The sequence below is a fragment of the Apodemus sylvaticus genome, chromosome 5, assembly GCF_947179515.1.
Source record: "Apodemus sylvaticus chromosome 5, mApoSyl1.1, whole genome shotgun sequence".
Classification (NCBI taxonomy): Eukaryota; Metazoa; Chordata; class Mammalia; order Rodentia; family Muridae; genus Apodemus; species Apodemus sylvaticus.
In genome coordinates, this window is record NC_067476.1 from 157,677,243 (window position 1) to 157,699,007 (window position 21,765).

General features: G+C 46.4%; 1 protein-coding gene across 1 annotated transcript; it reads right to left on the reverse strand.

Moving 5' to 3' along the window:
* Nucleotides 1–10,379: 10,379 nt before the first annotated feature.
* Nucleotides 10,380–15,433, reverse strand: Cbln4 (cerebellin 4 precursor). The gene is made up of 3 exons (XM_052181582.1): nt 15,152–15,433; nt 12,036–12,152; nt 10,380–10,577 (listed from the first exon to the last, which is right to left on the reverse strand). The coding sequence occupies exons 1-3, from the start codon at nt 15,431–15,433 to the stop codon at nt 10,380–10,382; spliced, it is 597 nt and encodes a 198-aa protein (XP_052037542.1).
* Nucleotides 15,434–21,765: the final 6,332 nt, after the last annotated feature.

Below are 21,765 nucleotides of genomic sequence, written 5' to 3' on the forward strand. Positions count from 1 at the left end.
AAATACATAACATGTAATAACATATTTTACATTAGAATTATACAATGTTACATTTATTATAATTAATAATATAATATTAATAACTATATATAGTATATAAAATAAGCTTAGCTAACCTGGTGTCTTCAGTTAAAAAAAATGGTGGAGGCCAAGGTGATAACTCATTTGGCCAATCGCTTGCCTTATAAGCATGAAAATCTGCATTCTGTTCCCTGAACCAATGTAAAAAGTCCAGGGTGGCAAAGCATGCCCGTGGTCTCGATGCTAGGGAGATGGAGACAGGAATCCCCAGAGCTCCCGTGCCAGTCTGCCTCGCCAAATCTCTTAGTTCTGAGTTCAGTGAGAAACCTGTCTCCACAAACTAGGATGGAGAGTGCCTGAGGAAGGCACCCCACATGGACCTCTGGTTTTCACATGCACACACACATGTATACATGAATGAACATGTGCACGTATACACACAGAGGCAAATACTAAATGAGTAAAGAAATAATTTCTCTTTCAGAATATTTTGTTTCACCCCCTCTCTACTCTTCCCAAGTCCCCCTTCTTCCCCTCTCCTCAATACCCATTCCTCCTCCATTTCCCTTCAGCAAAGAGCAGGCCTCCAAAATACAACAACCAAACATGACAAAACAAGGTGTCTTAGATAGAGTTTTATGACCATGAAGGGTCACCATGACCATGGAAACTCTTACAAAAGAAAACATTTGACTAGGTCTGGTTTACAGTTTCTGGTTTTGTTTGTTTGTTTGTTTGGTTGGTTGGTTGGTTGGTTGGTTGGTTGGTTTTCGAGACAAGAGTTTCTCTGTGTAGCCCTGGCTGTCCTGGAACTCACTCTGTAGACCAGGCTGGCCTCAAACTCAGAAATCCACCTGCCTCTGCCTCCCAAGTGCTGGGATTACAGGCGTGCACCACCACAGCCCAGCATAGCACCGCCTTTTCTCCTTGAATCATACATTTTGTGTTTTTCCTTGCTCAGCTTGGTCTTTTTCACCAAATTGTTCTTCGTGAGGGTGGACACGTGAGGGTGGACACGTGAGGGTGGACACGTGAGGGTGGACACGTGAGGGTGGACACGTGAGGGTGGACACGTGAGGGTGGACACGTGAGGGTGGACACTAGTAGCCACATGACAGAGTCTATAACAGGCTGTTTTGAGATTTTCTTTTCAAATGCTACTAACCTAAATCTCTTCACTTTAACCTCAGACAGACTCTTTGGAGAAGAGCAAAAGTCAGCCACATTCTTCACCAAAATATCACAAGAATGATCTCTAGGCAACATACTAAAATTTTTCTCTTCTGAAACCTCTTGAGCCAGGTGTCCACAGTACAAACCATCTGCGGCGCCCCTGTCTTCTGTGCTTCTAGTAGTATGGACAAGCAGGCAGTGCTTAAAGCATTCCACGTTCCTAAACCAAAGTCCCCAAATCCACATTCCTCCAAACAAAGGCATGGTCATGCTTATCACAGCAATACTCCAGGCCCTACTATCAACTTCTGTCTTAGAGCCTTACTGCTGTGGAAAGACACCATGGCCATGGCAAATCTTACAAAGGAAAACATTTACTTAGGGCTAGCTTTCAGTTTCACAGGTTTAGTTCATTAACATCATGGCAAAAAGCATAGTAGCATGCAGACAGACATGGTACTAGGGAAGAAGCTGAGCGTTCTACATCTTGATCCACAGGCATCAAGAGACTGTCTGCTACACTGGGCATAGCTTGAGCATAGGAGACCTCAAAGCCATCCTCCACAGTGCCACACTTCCTCCAAAAAGGCCACACCCACTCCAACAAGACCACACCTCCTAATAGTGCCACTCCCTATGGACCAAGCATCAAACACACAAGTCTCTATGTGTTTATATGGGAGACATATCTATTAAAACCACCACACATGGTGCAATAAGACAAGGCACAAACCTCATATTAAGGCTGAATGAGGCAACCCAATAGAAGGAAAAGAGTCTCCGGAGCAGGCAAAAGAATCAGAGATACACCCACTCCTACCCTTACAGGAGTCCCACAAAAAAACCAAGCTGATAGCCATAAGAGAGAGAGAGAGAGAGAGAGAGAGAGAGAGAGAGAGAGAGAGAGAGAGAGAAGCTGGAGTGGATCCACACAGGTTCCATGCTTGCAGCTGCAGTCTCTGTGAGCTCATGCGAGCCCTGCTTACTTGACTCAGTTTTCCTGATGTGTTCCATCCCCTCTGACCCCAATAATCTTTCCACCCAGTACCTCAGGATTCCCTGAGCTCGGAGGAGAGGGACCTGATGGAGACCTCACATTTAGACTTCCTCCACTGTGGGTGTCTGTTCCCGCTCCCGTGTGCTTGCTGCTGCCCTCTAATGGTGACTGGACAAGGCAAGGATCTGTAAGATAGCAGAATCGTCCCATTTATTTATTTATTTATTTATTTATTTATTTATTTGTTTGTTTATTTGACAGTCACACTGGTGACTAGATAGCCCAGACTGGACAAGGCACGGATCTATAAGTTAGCAGAATGACGATAGGAATCATTTCATTTCATTTATTTTATTGGCCAGTCTCACCAGTGACTGGATAGTCCAGAGCATTAGCATAGAATTTCTTTTAAAACCTGCATAGATAGGGAAAAATTAAAAGAAAGAAAACTGGGCATCCCAAGCCCCGAGAGAGACGGCTCCGGGCGTTCCTTCCTTCCTAACAGATAATGGCCTTGAACTCTTGAAGCCTCATGGACGACCTTGTGGCTTTACTTCTGTCTCAGCTTCATGGCATCGTGCCAACAAGCTTTGTAAAGGAGGATCTGGGACTCTTTCTCTTATTTTTTAACAATTCAGAAAACGAGGAATCTGTACAACAAGGACTTTTAACGGTTCTTGTGGACTCCACGGTCCCTTTATGAGTGCTTATAAAATATTGTCTTACCATCTTCCAAGAAGGAAAAACAAGAAAGTCCTCTGGCCCCTGACACAAGCCTGGGGTGGGGTGGTGCTTCTGGTGTTAATCTGAAGTTCTACAGCCCCTGGAAGCCTTAGCTGGAGACTGACTCTCAGGCCAGGGAGAGAGCAGAAAGTGGCTTCCTGTGGAGCTCAGACAAAAGCCCCCTTGGATGGCTGAAATACAGAGCAATCCTCTCCCCAGAGAGCAGTTACCAGACTGTCTCCCAGCAGTATTATTTCTTCTAATTATCCCAGCCCAAGAACAGGAGGGACAGAAGGAAATGTAGAGTTCCTTCTGATACAGCCTTGGTTCAGAAGTCACCCCTAACCAACAGGAGCCGAGTCCTAGCTGCGTTGGCATTATCCCCCCACCTGCAGAGAACTGACCTCACTTCTCCTGGAATAGAAGAGGAGAAACAACACTGAATCTAAAGAATAAGGTCCCTTAGCTCTCACAATAGAATAACAACAATGTATCTACGTCAAAAACATCAGTCTAACTCTTTCCCGCTGAATTGTCAAGTCGCATACTGGCAGAGATTTAATGGCTCTTTTTCTGCTTATATATTTTTTTGCCGGATTAATTTTTCTCTCTGAATGCTGCTATTTCCATCTCTTCCTTTGCTCACATTTCCTCCATTTGTTTTCTTGCGAGGGGCAAAATCATGACAGTGCTTGACTGTGGTATTAAAAATGCTAACAGTGAAAGCAGAGATAGTTGAAAAGGAACACGTGTGACTGTTTAGGCATTTTAAGACAGCAAAGGAAAGGATCTTAGAAGGAAATAGCCTCCCACTCCTCACAGACACGGAGGGACACAGAAAGCCCCCAGCCCCACCCTGAGAGCCCCATCTCTTGGGCTGAGTGAGCATTGTGGTAGGGAACCAGGATCATGGTCTGTGAGGCAGGGCCTGCACAGCATAAAGCACACACCATGTTCCTTCAGAGGCTGAAGAAATGGCTCAGTCAACTAAGCACTAGGCTTGCCATGAAACCACAGGGCCTGAGACTGACCCACAGAACTGACCTTTAAAGGCTGAGCCTGGTAGCCACACTTATAACACAACCCCGCAGAGAGATAGGAACCAACTGGCCGCCCAGTTGTCTGACTGGGCGATCCCAGATCCCAGTGACTCCATCTCAAAAGTCAAGCAGCTGATTGTGATGACATGTGGCAACAGGATTTGCTGAAGGAGGTAGAAGCAGGATATCACACATTTGAGGCTATCTTGGACTACACCTTTTGCTGGGTATGGTGGCACCTGCCTTTAATACCAGTACTCCGGAGGCAGAGGAAGTTGGAGCCCTGCCTCCTCTTTGGAGCCCTGCCGCCTCTACATAGTGAGTTCTGGGACAGACAGAGCTGTGTAGAGAGACCCCATCTTAAAAAAAAAAAAGAAAGAAAGAAAGAAAGAAAAGAAAAAGAAAAAAAAACGTGGACAGCTCCTGAGGACTGACATCTGAAATCCACCTCTGGTCACCACATGCAAATACATGTACATGCATGTGCACCCACCATATCTGCCTCACACGCATACATTACCAACTATCTCCTCACAGTGGCACATGCATCCACACACACCTACAACATGTACAACTCCACCTTCCTCCCCCTGCTCCGAGAGAGAGAGAGAGAGAGAGAGAGAGAGAGAGAGAGAGAGAGAGAGAGAGAGAGAGAACAGGGGTGTTGTGTAATTTGGAGCCTGGAGATAGTTTCTGGCCTGCAAACCCACTGTGGCGGGGCAGTAATTCCCACACACAGCATACCTTGTCTGTCAGCTGCTGGGTAATGGCCCTCCCTGTAGCCCCCTCCTCAAGGCAGGCCCAACCACCGCTTCTCAGATTTCATTTTCTTTTCTCTAGAATGCTATGAGAGAAAACCATGAAATGACTCCCTGGGCAGACAGGTCAGTCAAGCCATTTATTTTTTAACACTTGTCATGAAGATAAGAAAGAAAACACACAGGAATGTGGACATAGTTACCCACACCACACTAATTTCTCCGCATTTTCTGTCTGTTATTGATTATGCTTTGACAGCAAAGCTTCAACATGACAAAAACAGAGACATACCAGAGATAGGCTGGAAAGAAATGGCTCTAGTCCTCCAGAGGCAGTGCCACCCCCAGAGGGAGCCCTTTGTTGACAGGGGGAAGCAAGTTCTAATTCCCTCTGTGCCTCAGAACAAATGCTGCTGCAAAGGAAGATTCTTTCATCTCCAGGTGCCACGTGTGAGGTGCCACGTGTGAGGTGCCACGTGCGAGGTGCCACGTGCGAGGTGCCACGTGCGAGGTGCCACGTGCGAGGTGCCACGTGTGAGGTGCCACGTGTGAGGTACCACATGCGCTGGCTGACTCACTCACCTGTGTCTCAGGTCCAGCATCTTTCCTCTATTCAGAACCATCCTGCACTCCCTTGCTTGGTCCATTCCGTTTGGCTCCCTGGCACCCCCCACTCACAGAACATGGTGCCAGACTGGTCCTCTCCAAAGCCTGGGCCTGAAGGATCACCACTGCTAGCAAAGGTTGAAGCATCCACAGCCTGGTTAGTCACATGTAGACTCACATGCCTGCATCCAGGCATCTGCAAGGACTGCATGAGCTGAGGCTGCCTCATGTCCCATGTGGCCCTAAGGCTGGCAGTCTACCTTAGAGATAGAATTTCTAGAACTCCTCACATGAGGCTACAGAGGAGGTCAGCTGTTAAGAGCACTGATTGCTCTTCTAGAGGATCCAGGTTCAGTTCTCAGCACCAACTCTGTCACTACAATTCCAGGGGATCTGGCTCCCTGTCCTGACCATGCAGTGCACATGGTCCCAGACATCTGTGCACATACTCAGACACATAAAATAAAAGAAATAAATCTTTTAAAAAAATTTTTGCTAAAATTCAGATTGCAACTGGGTAGGTCTGGTGTGAATCTCGGCCCTACCAGGGTTTCTAACAAGCCCCAGAGCCTGTAGGTGGTACAGTTTGTAGGTGTTACTATGTGTAACAAGGCTGAATTAAAAATGACAGTGGTCCCAATCAGCAGCAGTAGCTGAGGGTGCAGTGGGGCAGCTGTTACCAGCATGGAACACAAGCCCCTCCCAGATCTGCTCCCTCAATGATGGCATCTGAGCCAGGTCCCCCGGTGATTCTTACCTGTGTTGGCATGTTAACCTGTGTTAGTATGTTGGTTTGAAAAGCTGGCAGAGAATTTAGGGGCAAGGTCATAAGGCTATCATTGCCTCTCACAAAGGTTGAAGGTAGCAAGGTGGTGTGTGGGGGTGTGTGTGCGCTGTTGAGTGCACATGTGTGATTTTAATCTTGAAAGTCACACCAAAAGCTGACCTGTATTAGTAAGGGAATAAATGCCAACTTCTTGAATCGTCTCCTCTACCAAAGAGTCACTAGGGACCAAATCGTGCTGAGGAATTGTGTGAGAATAGTGAGCAGTGGCCCTATCTCTCTGTTTCCAACACTTAGAGCCACCAGATCCACCCAGGTAGGAGCTGGTTAAGGCCAGCAGACACTGCTGCTCCAGAGACAGGTGGTTTATACAGTACAGGGGGGTGAATCAAGCCATGGGCCTCGTTGGGAATGCAAGATGGGACCACACCACAGGCCACTGCTGCTTCGAGCAATAAATCCAGCTTTGTTGGTGTTTAGGGAAAATAGCAAAGCAGGGAAAGGGAGATGTCAATCATGCTACAACCTCAGGACCCTGCAGCCCACCGTCCGTTATGAGGGCGAACTCAGAGACGTTGGTTGACAATGTTTGCTTCAGAAATTAAAGCCAGGGCTGGGGATATGGCTCAGCAGTAAAGTGGATGCCACACAAACAGGAGAATCTGAGTCTGGATCCCCAGGACTGAGGTACGGTGGCATGCGTCTCGCATCCAGAGCTGGGAGATGGAACCAGGAAATTCACTAGGGCTTGATGGACAGAGAGGGTAGCCAAGTGGTGAGCACCAAATTCAGTGGAAAACCCTGTCTCAAATAAGGTCAAAGCAACCAAAGAAAAGACTCAGTGAGGACCTCTGGCCTCCACACACACACACACACACACACACACGTACATACAAGTATACACACATGACAAACATGTACACACAGGTTTACACACAGGAATAACGTGTGCACACAATTTAAAGCAATAATTTGCTTAAAAAATAGAGGTTAGAGACTAAACAAAAAGAGATTAACTAAAAATCAAAAGAAAGAGGTCAGCAAACTTAACTCAGTAATAGTAATTTTTAAACAATTTTTAATTTAATTAGATGGGTGAAGTCTGCCCTGGACCACGGGCAGCTCCCCCAAAGCACATGGAATCAGGCAGATTTCCCGCACAGCTCTTCCCTTCAGCTTGGTTTGCATGAGTTTCTTTCAGGAGGAAACTGATGGCTGCAGACAATAGCTACAGACATTGCAGCATGATGAGGGGCTGAGGGAAACTCGGGGCTCGATGAGCTTGCATTTGTTGCACACACCAATTTCCGAAAACAATTTGTTGAGTTACAGCATATGCAGAGAGACCTAATGCCATCTGTGAGAGTATTTGCCAGACCACTTCTGTCCTTCATCCTGGCCCATCCCAGCTCCGCGTTCCCTCTTCCTTGTGCCCGTCCTTACAGCCTCCCCACTCCTTCCTAATGCCCGTCTTATACCCTCCACAGGTTTTCTTGGTGTTCTGCCCATTTGGGGGCCTTAAATAGTGAGTATCACAAAAGTCAGTGATCAGCCTCGATATTCCAGCTCGCACTGGGCCCTAAGCACTTCCTGTGTGTCTGACTGAAACTTTGTGGCCAACTGCAGTCAACTACTCCTTTGCAACTAAAGTAACTAAAGCTCAGAGAAACAAAAGAAGCTGCCAGAGTCCCAGAGATAGCGAAGGAAATTCTCAGGACTACATCCTGTATCTACCCAGCCTCCTCCATGCTTTTGTGACTAAATCATCCCTCCTCCTGCTTGTGTTCTCGCAAGTCATTTTCCCCCTGAACAATGTGTCTGTGATAGCTCTAAACTTCCTAGAACCTAGTTATGAGCCTCCATGGCTCTCATCCTGACCTGATCTCTTCACCTGAGCTACGGCATCACAGACCTCTGTACCTGTGGCCACAGTCTCGAGTTTTCCCCAAACACATGATGGATTCTGCATCCCAAGCTGCACGTGTTAGACTTAGTTAGATGCATAAATTAGGACTCAAAGCTCAGCACTTCACCAATGCATTTGTATGTTCAGAAGAATCAAGAAAGGTAAAGGGGGCACCCACCAAGATGGCTACAAGTCCACTTGTCTAATTGCTACACTGACCTATTTTGATAAGAGCCTAACTCTCACCGTCCTGCCATGGGTGTCCATTGGTCATCATGACTAACAGATTTATTCCCTTATGACTTTCCTGCTGCAGTGTCCAAATGCAGACTTGGTTTGCATAGAGGAGTGGAAGTAGCCACTAGGCAGAGTTGGTTCATGGTTAGAGTGTCCCAGTGCCCTAGGAAAGAAAGCCACCCTTGCTGTCTCTGTATGCAATACTGGGGGGGGGGGGACAGTATTCCATATTATAAATCAGGTTTATTAACTGAAAGCCAGCAGAGGACAGCCTGTATCAAGGTCTGTTGCCAGGATCTTCAGGGAGTTCTTTCTAGGAAAGAGAAGTCTTCCTAGAGCTGCCTGAATATACTCTGTCAAGGCGAGCAATCACAGACTCTCTGGAAGGTGTGCCTGAGAGGCTCTTTTATAACATGTTCCTTGTGGCTCCAGCTACAAAAGGACCCTTACCCCAAGAGGGCCACAAACCTGGAAATAGAACTACCGCCACCACCACCACCACCACCACCACCACCACCACCACCACCACCTACTCATAGAAATACTGTCTCTCCTTTCAAAGAGAAGTGCCGGGAGCAGGCAGAGCCTTTGCCGACATCCTCTGGTTGGAGATACCAGCGTGGATATTGACCACCAGTCACTCATACACAGAACAACCTTGTGTTATTTCAAGAGATCATTTTAACTTCATTTTCCTAGCAAGTCCTTGTGAAGGGAGAGTTTGCTAAATTCATTGATTCCCTTTTGGCAAGCTTGCAACTCCTGGATTTGGACAGATTAAATAGAGTAAAGATTTCCTATACTTACTCAAAGGACATTACCTAAAAGCTCAGGAAGGTTTTTTTTTTCTCCAGGAAAAGGGAAACAAGGAGAAGAGAGGAAGGGGAGAAAGAAGGAAAGGAAGGAGAGAGGGAAAGGCGCGGGAAGGGAGGGGATAATGGCGGGTGGATAGACTAAATAAAAAGACACATCCTTAGAACCAAAAAGACCAAGCCAACCATTCCACTAACATATAATAATCTTTATTCTGTAACAGAGACATAAATAATTTTATGAATTCATATGACCTATACAAAAGACAAAATAAGATATTGCACTAAATTTAGTTATGGAATATCTGGATTTAATATTAGTTGAACAGATAAATATATACAGGTTAAGGAATTAAGGCAAAACCAGATGATATTTCAAACACAACAGGAGATTTGAAAAATAGATACAATTAAAAATAAGGGCATACTATCTCCAGTTAATAAAGTGGTCATGGTGAAGGAGAAAATAATTCCTTATGGGTTTAATAAAGTAGTTATTATCAATCACATTAATTAAAGTTGAGCAATAGAGTATACGATTTCCCACCAAGGAGAGGTATTTTGCCAAGGTTTGGGACTGAGCATTAGCATTGGGGTAAATACCTTCTTTGTCAGATTATGATCTGTTTTTCCTATTAGAAAATATAATTTGGAAAATATGACTCTTTCACATATATAATTAAAATACAACTATGGAGCACACATTTTAGAGAGGCGGAGGCAGGTCATGTGGGTGAGTTCTGAGTCAAGGGACATTTTGAGGCAAGACCTTATGGGTAGAGAGAACACAATGCCAGTCACTAAAATACAACCCCAGTTACCTTAAGAGAACAAAACAAAAGAATTCAAAAGTAGTTGTAATTTTTTTAAAAAAAGTATAATCAATAATCAATATATCCACACGTGTACACACGTCTTTGGCAGTTCCACTATAACCGCTGAAGTCAGAACTTCCAAGTTTTCTAACTTTCAGATCCACTAGCCGGTCTTTTAAAACCAAAGAAATAAAACACCCCACATCTGCAACCAATGCTGTAATAGCAGGAAACTAAACAGAACAAACCTTGAGACGGCTTCTGACGGTTAACATGTAAGCACATTAGGGATTTTCAGTTTTGGAATCCTGATCCACATAAAAGGAAACTGGCGCACACACACGAAAATGATCTGTGAGACTTTGTGTTTGTCCAGACAGGTCTAGAATTCTCAAAGAGAATCCATAGTCACCCAAGAACAAAACAGTAAGAGACGCCAATCCAAGAGTGCTCTTCTGATAACCCAGGGGTGGGCGCCCTCACTCTTGGGCATCACGAAGTCAGGTTCTATAGAGGAAACACCAGAAAGCCAGAAAATGTGGAATACTGCCAGCCGCCGAGCAAGTTACCTTTCTCCAGCTTTAGGTAGACCTTATCCTCTTTGTCCAGGTACAGTAGCACTCCGTTAGTGGCGGCTTCGCGCGTCACATCTTTATCGCCAGCAAATGCAGAGATGACAGGTTTTCCATTTAACATCAAGTTAACCTGGAAAGAAAAAGATTACCCCCAAAAGCTCCCTTTAAAATCAAAATGTACACTAGGAAACAGTCCAAGGCAAGTGACTTGGTCAAATGTTTGCTATTTGAGAAATATTCTCCTTTCCTTTCAAATTGAACACATGTGAGGGTCAGATTAAATGTGTGTGTGTGTGTGTGTGTGTGTGTGTGTGTGTGTGTGTGTGTGTGTGTGTTAGGTACAAAATTTCCTTATGTACCTACAAAAATAATGCCATCCAGAGAGCCATCTAATCATGTGAAAACTATCCTTCGCTCTGTGTGTCAGTGTGGAAACAAAGCTAACTACTGGAACAGCCTCATATGTCAGCTCAACTATTTGGTAACAAAGTTACCCACTAGCTTCCCAATGTTGAACTAACACTGACAAGGTCAGACACCACCAGCTGCTCCCAGCAACTGAGTAAAGCCTAACCCTTTCTGGAACCTGCTCAGCAACAATGGAAGTTGAAGTGTCAGTTTCCAGGGAAGTAGATATGTTCACTAAACACTCGCTTTCTCTGGGTTAAGATTAATATGGGATAGATTACATCTAAGGCTGGTCAGTTGATCCAGTCCCTGGGATATAAAAGTGACTGATGACTGTGCCATCTACTAATCCTAGGGACATAAAATATAATATAAATGCTAAGCATTCAACGTAACATATTCTAGAATTCCATAAACATGTACAACACAAGACATATCACTAACCATGCAACTGGGAAAAAGTTGCTAGAAAAATAGGACCCAAAATAAGCTATGGCACACCGAGCTCAGAGCATCCTTTTTCAAATGCATCATAAGTAGCTGTTCCCTGGCAGTTTGGTAGTTTCAATAGTTAATTGCAACTCAAAATTTTTAAATGATAGTAGACCTGTTTTGTTTGTTTAATGTCCATTTGTAAAGTTTTTGCCATATAAGTTTGAATAACTTTTATTTTGGCATGAAATAAAATTAAGATGTTCTGTAGAGATCCCTGTCTTGAAATCTCTGCCAAGCTGTGTTGTTTATTGTTGTTGTTGTTGTTGTTATTGTTATTGTTGTTGTTTCAATAATTAATTGCATCTCACCTTTTTAGATGGTAGTAAATTTGTTTTGTTTATTTAATGCTCATTTGTAAAGTTTTGTAAAATGTGTTTTCCTTATAAGTTTCAGTAACTTTTGTTCAGGCATGAGATGAAGATTTATCTCACAAATCCCTGTAGAGATTTGTGTCATGAAATTTTCCCAAGCTGTGTTTTGTGGTTGCCGTTGTTGTTTTTGCCTTGTATTGCTTATTTTCCTACATGCCCTCATCACATACGCAAGTGGGTGTTATAAAGAAAAGAACTGCAAATCACATGCTTTTGAAAACAAACACAAAGGGTAGACAACTATCCTTACGATACAAGCACATCTGTGGGATGATGAAATGCAGAGGTGGGGAGCACTCCGTGGGAGCACGTACCTGGATGGTTTGACTCTGGTAGACTTTAATTACGTGAAAACTGAAACTATAGATGCCTTTCCTCGGTGCCACAAAGACAGATTCCAATGTGAAAAAATTACCCACGTTAACCAGGATCTACAGATAAAAGCAACAAATAATGGTAAATTATAGTTTCCTCCCATGAATAAAATAAGTTCCCTCCTCCTCCCCTTTCTCTCCCTCCCCTCCCCATTGCTTCATTTCTCTATATGTTCCTTCTCTCCTTTTTCTCTCCAGTTTCTTCATTTTTTTAAATAACTAATTTCAGAAACAATAGAGAATAAAACAGCTAATCCTATTTCTTTCCTGTTCAGTGACTTTGAAATAAAAGTGCATAATGGAATCATCTTCTACCTTTTAAATAGTACAGAAAAATAAATAAACAAACAAACAACAGTGTTGTGTTCATGTGTCAATTTCCAGGCCGATGTCTCTGGGATCATCAGAGTAGTGTATGAAGGTCTGTGTAAGCTTTTCACTGTGAATGAGATGGAAGGCATCTGCTGCGCAGCTACATCTCCACAGTCTACGAGCCTTCCCAGTGTCCAGAAGGGACGTTACCCAGCCAGCCAATCGGCATCTGGGGGCTCTCTGCAGCAAGCCTTAGACACATCACAGAGGCAATGGTACCCCCTCCACCATGGGGCTTAGCCCATGGCACCACCAGTTGGTACCGCAAAGATGGCAAAGCCGGGTTCTTCTCCTAGCCTCTGCTAGAGCTCTCCTCAGATCCATGGCTACTATTTTTGTTTGTGTGCCGTCTAAGCCTTCACATAAGACATTGTCGACGAATCAGCCTTGGCTGGGTGCCAAGAGAAGGACATAAATATGGCAGACAGTAGACTGGGTGGTCTTTCTGTGCTCTTTGGTGTCTTGTTTTATCTTCCTATCAGTCATCTGAAATCAGTTTGAAGTTCAAGGGTCAAAAGTAAAAAGTTAAGTTAGACACTGTTTCTTAGAAAGCCACAATGTGTCTTGTATTCCGATGTGTGGCCAGGTTGTGACATTAACTCTGAATTTCTGTGCATTCTCAGTCAAATTTCATTGCCTCAGAGGTACGTCCCTTCCTGGGAGAGCATAAGAGACCAAACAGCACAAGGAATCTTTCTCTCATGACTCACCAAGAAATAAATCCATAAAACTCAGATGTGTCTCTAAAGATATCTTTTCTGCTTATTAGAGTCGGTCTGCGGTTATCTGTCTTAAGCATCGTCTTCTTGTCAAGATTAACACATTTTGTACTTCCTGCTTCGTTTCCTCAAAGTGCACCATGCCTCTTTACAGCACACCAGAATGTCAGAGCACTCAGGTAAATGTACCAGCTTCAGCCCTGCCTTGAAATACAGATCTGTGTGAAGTTTTACTGAGGGCCCAGCCTCTCACCCCAGGTGTCAGCTCTCTGATCTCTGACGTGAGACCAGAAGGACGTTCTAAAGCACCGACATCAGCTGTGTAAGCTTCCCTGACAAAACATTTACAGAAACGTCTTTTGCCAAGCACATTAGAATAATGTAAGGTACTTTAGCCAAGGTTTCGAGACTGGATACAAGAGGCATCCTTCTTTAACAAGAGAGAGGTACTGATTATTGTGGCTTAGTAAACATAAAGCTGGCTGTGGACTCCACAGAGTAATAGAAGCATCCAAGCACGTTAAGATTTATAACTAAATGTGTCTTGTTGTCTCTAAGATGCACAACTCCCAGAACAAAAGAAAATTCCCTTTCCTGTTCTAATTGGTGGGAAGGTCATTGAAAATATAGCCCCAAACAAAGATAACACAGTGTCCACAAGGCTTCAGCATTTAGATAATGTGCTAAAACCCAGACCAGGCAGGCATTAGGCTCCCTTCCCATTACTTTGTTAAATACTGCACCAAAATCTCCAAAAGGGATTACTTAATTCATTTTTTTTTTAAATTATAGCTATCCCATTCTAAGCCTCTAGGGAGACATCTCTGTCTCTAGCCAGCTGGTGAGTGTATGACTTAGAATTAAGTAAAGAGCACGAACGTCACCTGAGTCTTCCCTGGCACGTCCCGAAGCCCCACTTAACACGCCTGCGGGACTCTGCATACAACTGTGAACTGTGATTTTGGAATAAGACAGACTCCAGGCACGGTTGGGGTTGGAATCAAAATGCTGGAGTCGGGGAGGGGGGGGGGGCTTTGCTAAGCTGAATCCCGGTATTGCTCACTCCAGTCTACAGAGCCCTAGCAGCTGGGCAATCCCGGTATTGCTCACTCCAGTCTACAGAGCCCTAGCAGCTGGGCAGAGGCTGCAGCTTCTATCAATTGCAGCCCCAAGCCCTGGCTGCAGCCTCAAAATCTGTGCTTTCTCAGCAATTTACAGTGCCCAGGGGGCGGCGGTGGGGAGAGCAGAAAGGGAAATCCAGCTCCCTGGGGCTCACCTGCCCAACCGCTATACAATTACTCAGTCCCTTTTCCTCCTGCCCGGACAACTTTTCTGAGTGGAGCTTTTGGTCTCTACTGGGCAAGGTGGTGTTAATCCAGCTACCCCGGACCCTGCAGAGTCACCCTAGCTAGAGCTCTGGACATGGTTTCTGACCCCCAGAACCACACCCCTAATCTCTGTGTCCACCTGGAAGGGTCCCTGCACCTTGTGGAGCCCCAGAGCCTTTTTGGAGAGATGAGCCTCCACCTGGAGACACAAATGAAACATTTCAGCTTGTCTACTAGGGCCCCTCAGGAACGCCTCCAGGGCACCTGCGGATAAGTTCGAACCAGAGGCCCAACTTCTCCACGAATAGATCTTAGCATCCAGGGACAGTATTCCCTTCAGCCCCTGATGACCTGTTGCTGTTAAACTTATCTTGATCTCCAGGTGCCTTCCCCTGCGCTCCCAAGCCACCCACCGCGCGGGCCTCTGTCAAAGACGAAGGGGGTTGAATGGAGGCTGTGGTTGTCGGGAAGGGAGGCAGCTCCGAGTTTCAAACTGATACCTTCAGGGAGGTAGTTGATAAAATGAACTCGCCACATCCTATTCATACTAACTTAATCTGGGCAGGCAGCCGCCCCCCCCCCAAATACCCAGAGACCACCCAGCCCCTGTGTGCTCTGCATCTCTTGGGGGTCTGACCTGATCGAAGTAAATGATGCGAGTCTTGTTGCTCATCTCAGATGGCTCGTGGTTGGTGCTCCGAACCGCCGAAAAGGCCACCTTGGAGTTTGCTGCCCGGACCGATATCCCCAGGGGGGAAGATGATGATCCCTTGGAGTCTGTAGCTGGGTTCGAGTCGCACACCACCAGACACTTGCCCTCCAGAACGATCGGTTCCGTGTCATTCTGTGCCCAGACAGGCAGCACTAGAATCAGCAGAAAAGCTGGTACCACGGACAGCGCCCGGCGCGCGGAACCCATGGTGAGCCGCGTGCGCAAGCGGCAGCTTGGCGCTTTTGCTCCCGGGCGGCGCCTGCTACCCCGGGATCCGGGAGCTCAGGAAGATGCCAGTGGCTAGATCGACAGCGCTGCAGGAACAGTGGCGGCGGCGGCGGCGGCGGCGGCGGCGGCGGTGGCGCGCGCACTTCCACCAATTCTCAGGGCTGAAGTCTCCCTTCGAGCTGGCTGGCTGGCTCTGTTACCTTTGTCCTTTAAGGAGCTCATGCAGAACTCCTACCCTAACTCCTCCACCCCAAATCAGTTTTGCCTGGGGCCACTGCACCCACACTTGTCCCTTGACATCTAAAAAGTCTCCAGACCCTCTCAGTCACACCTCAGAAGAACAAAATAAATCTTCACCCCCAAACCCAAGCACTCCTAATGAAACACAGAAATGAAGACACAGAGGGGACTCGGCGAGTAAACGCTAGCTAGGGAGGCTAGTGCGGAGCGGAGCGGGTGTCAGTCTTGTCCGAAGGTCTCTGGTTGGCACAGGAACAAATTACAGAGGCAGGAGATGCTTCTGGGGATGAGAAGAACGCCAGGTTGTGTCCATGGCCAGGATGCTAGCGATTCCCACTTGCGCTTGGTCAAAAATTCCCCCAAATCCCGGGGTCACTCCGACGCAGGTAGGCGGCAGCTGAGTGCCGGTTGTTGTTAGAAGCAGTTCTAAGGTGCAGGGCGCCAACAGCCCTCGGTTCCCTAGTCCCTGCTCTCAACTTTGAGTCTCAGCGCGCAGTGCAGCCGGGAGGGACAGCGCCGAGAGGGCACCCGCGCTCTATTTATAGGAGTGCTGCCTGCAGATGGCTTTGGCTCGCTAGCTCATCCCGTGGATCCCAGGAAAGCAGAAAAGGCGTCCGGTGACCCCAGCGGAGCAGCGATTGTGTGACGTTGAACGCACCCAGACCAAGCGGGACGCACCGCGCTGCCGGCTGCCAAGGTCTGAGGCCACTTGGTCCCCCGAAATTGCACTGTGTGTAGCAGAGGATGACTGACGCCCACCGGTCCGCGCCTGCCGGGGCTCCGTGACTGCTAGCCGTCAGCTCCACCTGAACCCGCAGAGGGAGTTGTAGGTCCCCTCACCCTGCCCTGCGCCAGACTCTGAACCGAACGTGGCGCTGCCAGCTCAGATGTGGAGATGGAAGGACCGGGGCGCATCTACGCGGTTTGCACCCTGACTCTAAGAGGACCAGCCAGTGCCCTCCAACTGCGCCTGGTTCGGAGCTCGTCCCTAGAAGCCCTCAAGCCCTGGGGCAGTTCTGTGCCCTGGGCGGGGCGGGTGCGGAGGAGGCGCCTGATTTCTCTCTTCCGCTCTAGAGGATGAGCCTGGGAACCCACAGGGGCGCGTTTTCCCACTCACGCTGTGCATCCACCCCAAGCAGGGCCAGGAAAAATCTTACTGAACAGTATCCCTTAAATGTAACAATTAAAACACACCCCGGCCCCGAGAGAACTGCCCCCTCCCCCTCTTTGATGTTTCTCCCCTGTGCACTCCGCTGCCATCTTGGCCTCTGACTAGCAACTTATTTTCCTCTTCCTAAGCCAGGGAAGCGAAGCAGGGAAGCAGGGCTTGGCTTTGGAGTTGGCTGCATGAACCTGAGTGGTCAGAACTACCCTAACTGTGGGCCCTGGCTTGCTGGTTTTGTATTCTTTGGGGTCAGGACACTCCCAAATTCCTTATTGACTTCTCTTGACTTCTGCTGCAGGAGAGCAGCACAGCTATTCTCTAATCAAAACAACATCTCCATGGAAGTCACCAGCCACTCGCTCCTCCCGATTCGTACGTACTGGTGGCAAATTGTTTTAGAGGTTGAGTCATGTCCTTGGGTCAGACCAGGCTCCTCAGATGGTCATGTGCATTCTTGGCGGTCAAGTTCCTCCCCAGGAGAATCCAGACCTGCATCTTTAGTCTGATCTCCTAAGGTTCTCCAAGGGAATGTGTGCCATGCCGCAAGCTCGTGCTGAAATTCCAAATATTAAGACACAAGATGCCCCTAGGGTTGATCCTCAGCCCCGACTTCCTATAGTGATAGAAAGCTGTGCTGTCTGGAAGCACAGTTGAGGGAGGGAGGCAGTGTGGCTTGTGAGTAGCTGGCACTAGGGGTGATGCGTTGGTAACAATGTTGCATATCTTTCATCTAAGCAGTAAAGAAACAGAAAAGTTAACCAGGCCTTTAGGAGAGGACCAGCTTAACCACACCTTAAACTTCACATAGTTTCTCATCTGGCCTTTTCTGACTTCCTTATTCAAGCACTGATCACTGGTCATTGCAGTTTTTCTGGTGCCTCAGTGGTGAGTGTGTGTGTGTGTGTGTACATGTGTGCATGTGTGTATGCATGTGTGTGCAAATGTATGTGCCTGTATGTGCAAATGTGTATATATGTGTGCATGTTGTATGTGTGCATGTGTGTACATGTGTATGTCAGTGCATACTGTGTTGTGGGGGGCATGTGTGTGTGTGTACAGGTGTGCATGTGTGTATGCATGTGTGTGCAAATGTATGTGACTGTATGTGCAAATGTGTATATGTGTGCATGTTGTATGTGTGCATGTGTGTACATGTGTATGTCAGTGAATGCTGTGTTGTGGGGAGCATGTGTGTATGTGTGTGCATGTGTGTACATATGTGTGTGCATGGTGTGTGTGTGTGTGTGTGTGTGTGTGCATATGGGCACATGAGAAAATAGCTTTGTCAGTGGCCTGCTCTATCAATGTACACCTTACTCCCTTAAGACAGGGTCTCTTACTGAACTTGGATCTAGCTATCAGTCAGCAAGCCTCAGCAATCCTCCTGTCTCCCCCTTCCCTGATGCTGGTATCATAAGCATGTGCATCCACACTTGGTTTTCTATGTGAGTTCTGGGAATTTGACAGGTCTTCATGCTTACACAGCAAGAGCTTTCACTGGCTGAGCCATCTCACTGACCTCAGAGCTGGGTTTGAGACCAGACACTAGAAGAAATTTGGTTCCACTTTTTCTCCTGTAAGGGTAAGAGTGCCTTCTCTGGCCAAGATGGAGAATTCTAGCAAAGCCTTAGTTTTGATTTTTTGTTTTTTTCAACTGAGAAAAGTTTGAGAAAGAACTCTATTGATAGAATTCTTAAATATATAATCTTTATCTTCCTCACAAGCCCAAATATACTCTCTCTGTATTCTTTTCTTCTTCTTTGGGGTTTATTTTCTTCTTTTAGAATTCCTTTTCCAAAGAAGTTCTTATCTAAATAAATTTCTTTCTTCTGTCACTGAAAGAGTATTTTTGTAGGCCCCAAATCCAGCAGGGTGACCGCATTACAGCACCAATGGTCAACTGATGAGTGACTGACCACTTCTAAATAGAATGTAACGTAACAGTCATTTGTCCTATAGGACAAGCTAATTGGAGTGAGATTCCTTCCGTGAAATATAAATCCAAAGCTTCAATCATCTGGGTGAAAGTCTTGGTTCCTTGTTAAAAGATATCTTGCTATTCAAGGTGATCTGTAGGTGTGGAATGGGTAATTTCCTGCAGTCACCAGCTAAGAGACGTTAAATGACATTGGGAGCCAATCAGTCATACCTTTCTCCCCTATGGAAGACTGAACCGAGAGAGCTTCAAAGCTCTGGGGCTGGCAATCCGTTTAATACCAGAAGTCCATTAGGTATCAGATCAGACCCAAGACAGACTGCTGAGAGGAGCCTTCCAGACTGTCTTTGTCTGGGCTTGGACCTCAAGGCTGAGACAGCTGTGGGGAAGCACTGTATGCTGCAGCCGCAAGGTCAGCACACTCCTCAGCTGTCACCAACCATGTGGGGGGCATAGAAGCTGCAGCAGAGTTCGCTGGGGTGGCAGGAGGCTTCCACACTGGATGACTAAAGCCAAGCCTGGAGGCTGGGGACTTTTCCTGGCCCTAACTTCCGTCAGGAGAGGTCAGCAGCCCTCTGACCTTGGGCTTCCAGAGGCGGTTCTGTCTCCTGCTTCTTGTCACAGAGCATCCTTGCTGAAACCACTGTTGTGAACTCAGACCACAGAAGGCTGGGGAGAAGGAACTGCCAACTGGGAAATGTCAACTCTGCAAGACTTGGCTCCTGCCAAAAGACACTAGAAAAGCCTGTTCCTCTGTCTAAGGCAGGTTTTCTGAATAAGTCTCCTCAGTCCTAGCTCCAGTTGCTTCAGGAGAAAAGAATTAAAATCAAGCCCAAGTTGCTTTCCAGATGCTGCCAAAGTCTGTCTGTCTTTCTTTGTTTCTTTGTTTCTTTGTTTCTTTCTTTCTTTCTTTCTTTCTTTCTTTCTTTCTTTCTTTTCAGTTAAAAATATGGTATCAGAGCCAGAGGCAGTGGGCGACGACAGGGCAGTGGTGTAGCTCCAGATATAATGGGGCAGTTCCACAAATGAACTCACAGCGTCTGTGACAGTGTACACAGACCTGCAGGAGCTCAAGGCAGACAAAATCCCTGTGTGAAGTGGTGAGGTTCCCTTGACATTCAATCCCTGCGGACAGAAGGAGAGTCGGTTTCCTTTGAGGATGTGACTCTTAGTAGGACAACCATGCTCTAGAGCTGGCCCCACACCCAAGAGTATCTGGGCAACACAAATTAGACTTGATGGCTTCCCTGTGTGTTTCTAAATAACAATTAAAAATAGAACACAAAGTCCTGTGCATGGAGAGGTGGAGTTGGGCCTGGGAGGAGCACCGTAGGTGGATAGTATCAAAATACATTGTACGACATACTCAAAAATAATAAAAATATTTTAAAGTGTGGTACTAGAAAACATTCTGTGTCTCAAATGCTTCCCTCAGCTGAGGTTTCCAGATTCCATTGGCTGCCCGCCCCGCCCCCTTTGGATGCATCTTGAGGTTTCACATCTGTGTAGCTGGCCTCAACTTCTCAACTTCTGAGCAAATTAAAATGGAAACCATCCATGGAGATGGTGTGGTCGCCGGGCACATCCAGGGATGGCTTGTCTGGTCATCTCCAATGGGAATTTAGTGTTGAGAGAGCCAGGACAGCCAGGACACCTGGATTCTGAGCCTCTGCCTCAGAAGATGGTGTCTGTGAGAAGGTGGACAGGCACCCAAAGCACTGGGTACGGGAAGGACTCACCTGGATCTGAGTGACTGAAGACTCCAAGGGCTTGTCCAGACAGCCCCGGGGCGGTCATGTAGGCCATGGGAAAGCGAGAGCTGGAGGTTCACATCATAGCCGATCGAAGCTCCTTGAGTTGGTTAATTTCCCCTTCTCTACTACGGTGATAGCTGACCAAGAAAATGTTCTTTTTTCTTGAGTGAAAGCAAATGGCTTAAGGAGAGCAAAGTCTTAAGAAGAAAGAAGAAGAATGCGAGGACCACAAAACTACAGAGCTATGCCAGGCTTATTCTAGCGGTTCCTTCTTCAGCGAAGAACAGGAGAGAGCGAAGTGGTAGGCGCTTTAGTAAAGAGTGTTACTGAGAAAAGTAGATGATGATTTCATGACCTTTCAGTTCAATTTACAATATAAAATTTGTCTGAAACATTCTTCTTCCCACCTCAGTGTCAGCCAAGAAAATCCGCGTTGAAGCTATCAGTGTGTGGTGAGGTGTCTTGCCCGCCATTTTGGCTTTCCCATAGTGCTCTATGTTTGCCCTGGTCAATCTATTCATTACAATGTCAAGTTATTGAGTTTTTGTTATGTTTTCCATGGGCTACAAACTTCCCCAGGAGCACAGGATTTGGTGGCAAATAGAGATGACTAAATAAATGTTACTGAGGAAAAGAAAAACTTACCACTGTTCTGACTTCTCACTGTGCAAACAGTATCAATTTTAACCACTGCCAATGTAAGAGGAAAGAGGAAAACCTTTCAGAAAGTTGAGAGGAGCTTGAGATGTTGAGTCCACTCTGTTACTGTGTTGGTGACATTGTTCTTGCTGCAATAAAACACCATGGATACAAGCAAACTTTGGAAGGGTTTATTGGGCTTACAGTTCCAGAGAGAGTTTACAATGGTGGGAAAGGCCTGGGAGCAGGAAGATGGATGAGGAAGCCAAGAGATCACATCATCAATGCCACACAGGAAGCAGATAGAATGACTTGAAGAGAGACACAGCTATATACTTTCAAACACTCTTCCCAGTGAGGTACTCCCTAAGAACAGAAACCCACAGGAGTAAAAGGGAGAGTGTCGGAGGACCACGCCTGCCTGCTTCCTATAAGTAAAGAGGAGCACTTACATCCTCTTTAGTTATAGAGAATTCATGTGTGTACTGGTTGGTTTTGTGTCAACCTGACACATGCTAGAATCATAAAGAGGAAGGAGACTCAGTTGAGGAAATGTCCCCATGAGACCCAGTTGTAA

Excerpts from the sequence above, each read along its gene's own strand:
- Cbln4 (XM_052181582.1), bottom strand. The coding sequence starts at position 15,433 with ATGGGTTCCGCGCGCCGGGCGCTGTCCGTGGTACCAGCTTTTCTGCTG. Across the intron at positions 12,153-15,151 it reads GCATCATTTACTTCGATCAG|ATCCTGGTTAACGTGGGTAA; the intron begins GTCAGACCCCCA and ends TTTTATCTGTAG. Across the intron at positions 10,578-12,035 it reads ACCAGAGTCAAACCATCCAG|GTTAACTTGATGTTAAATGG; the intron begins GTACGTGCTCCC and ends TTTTCTTTCCAG.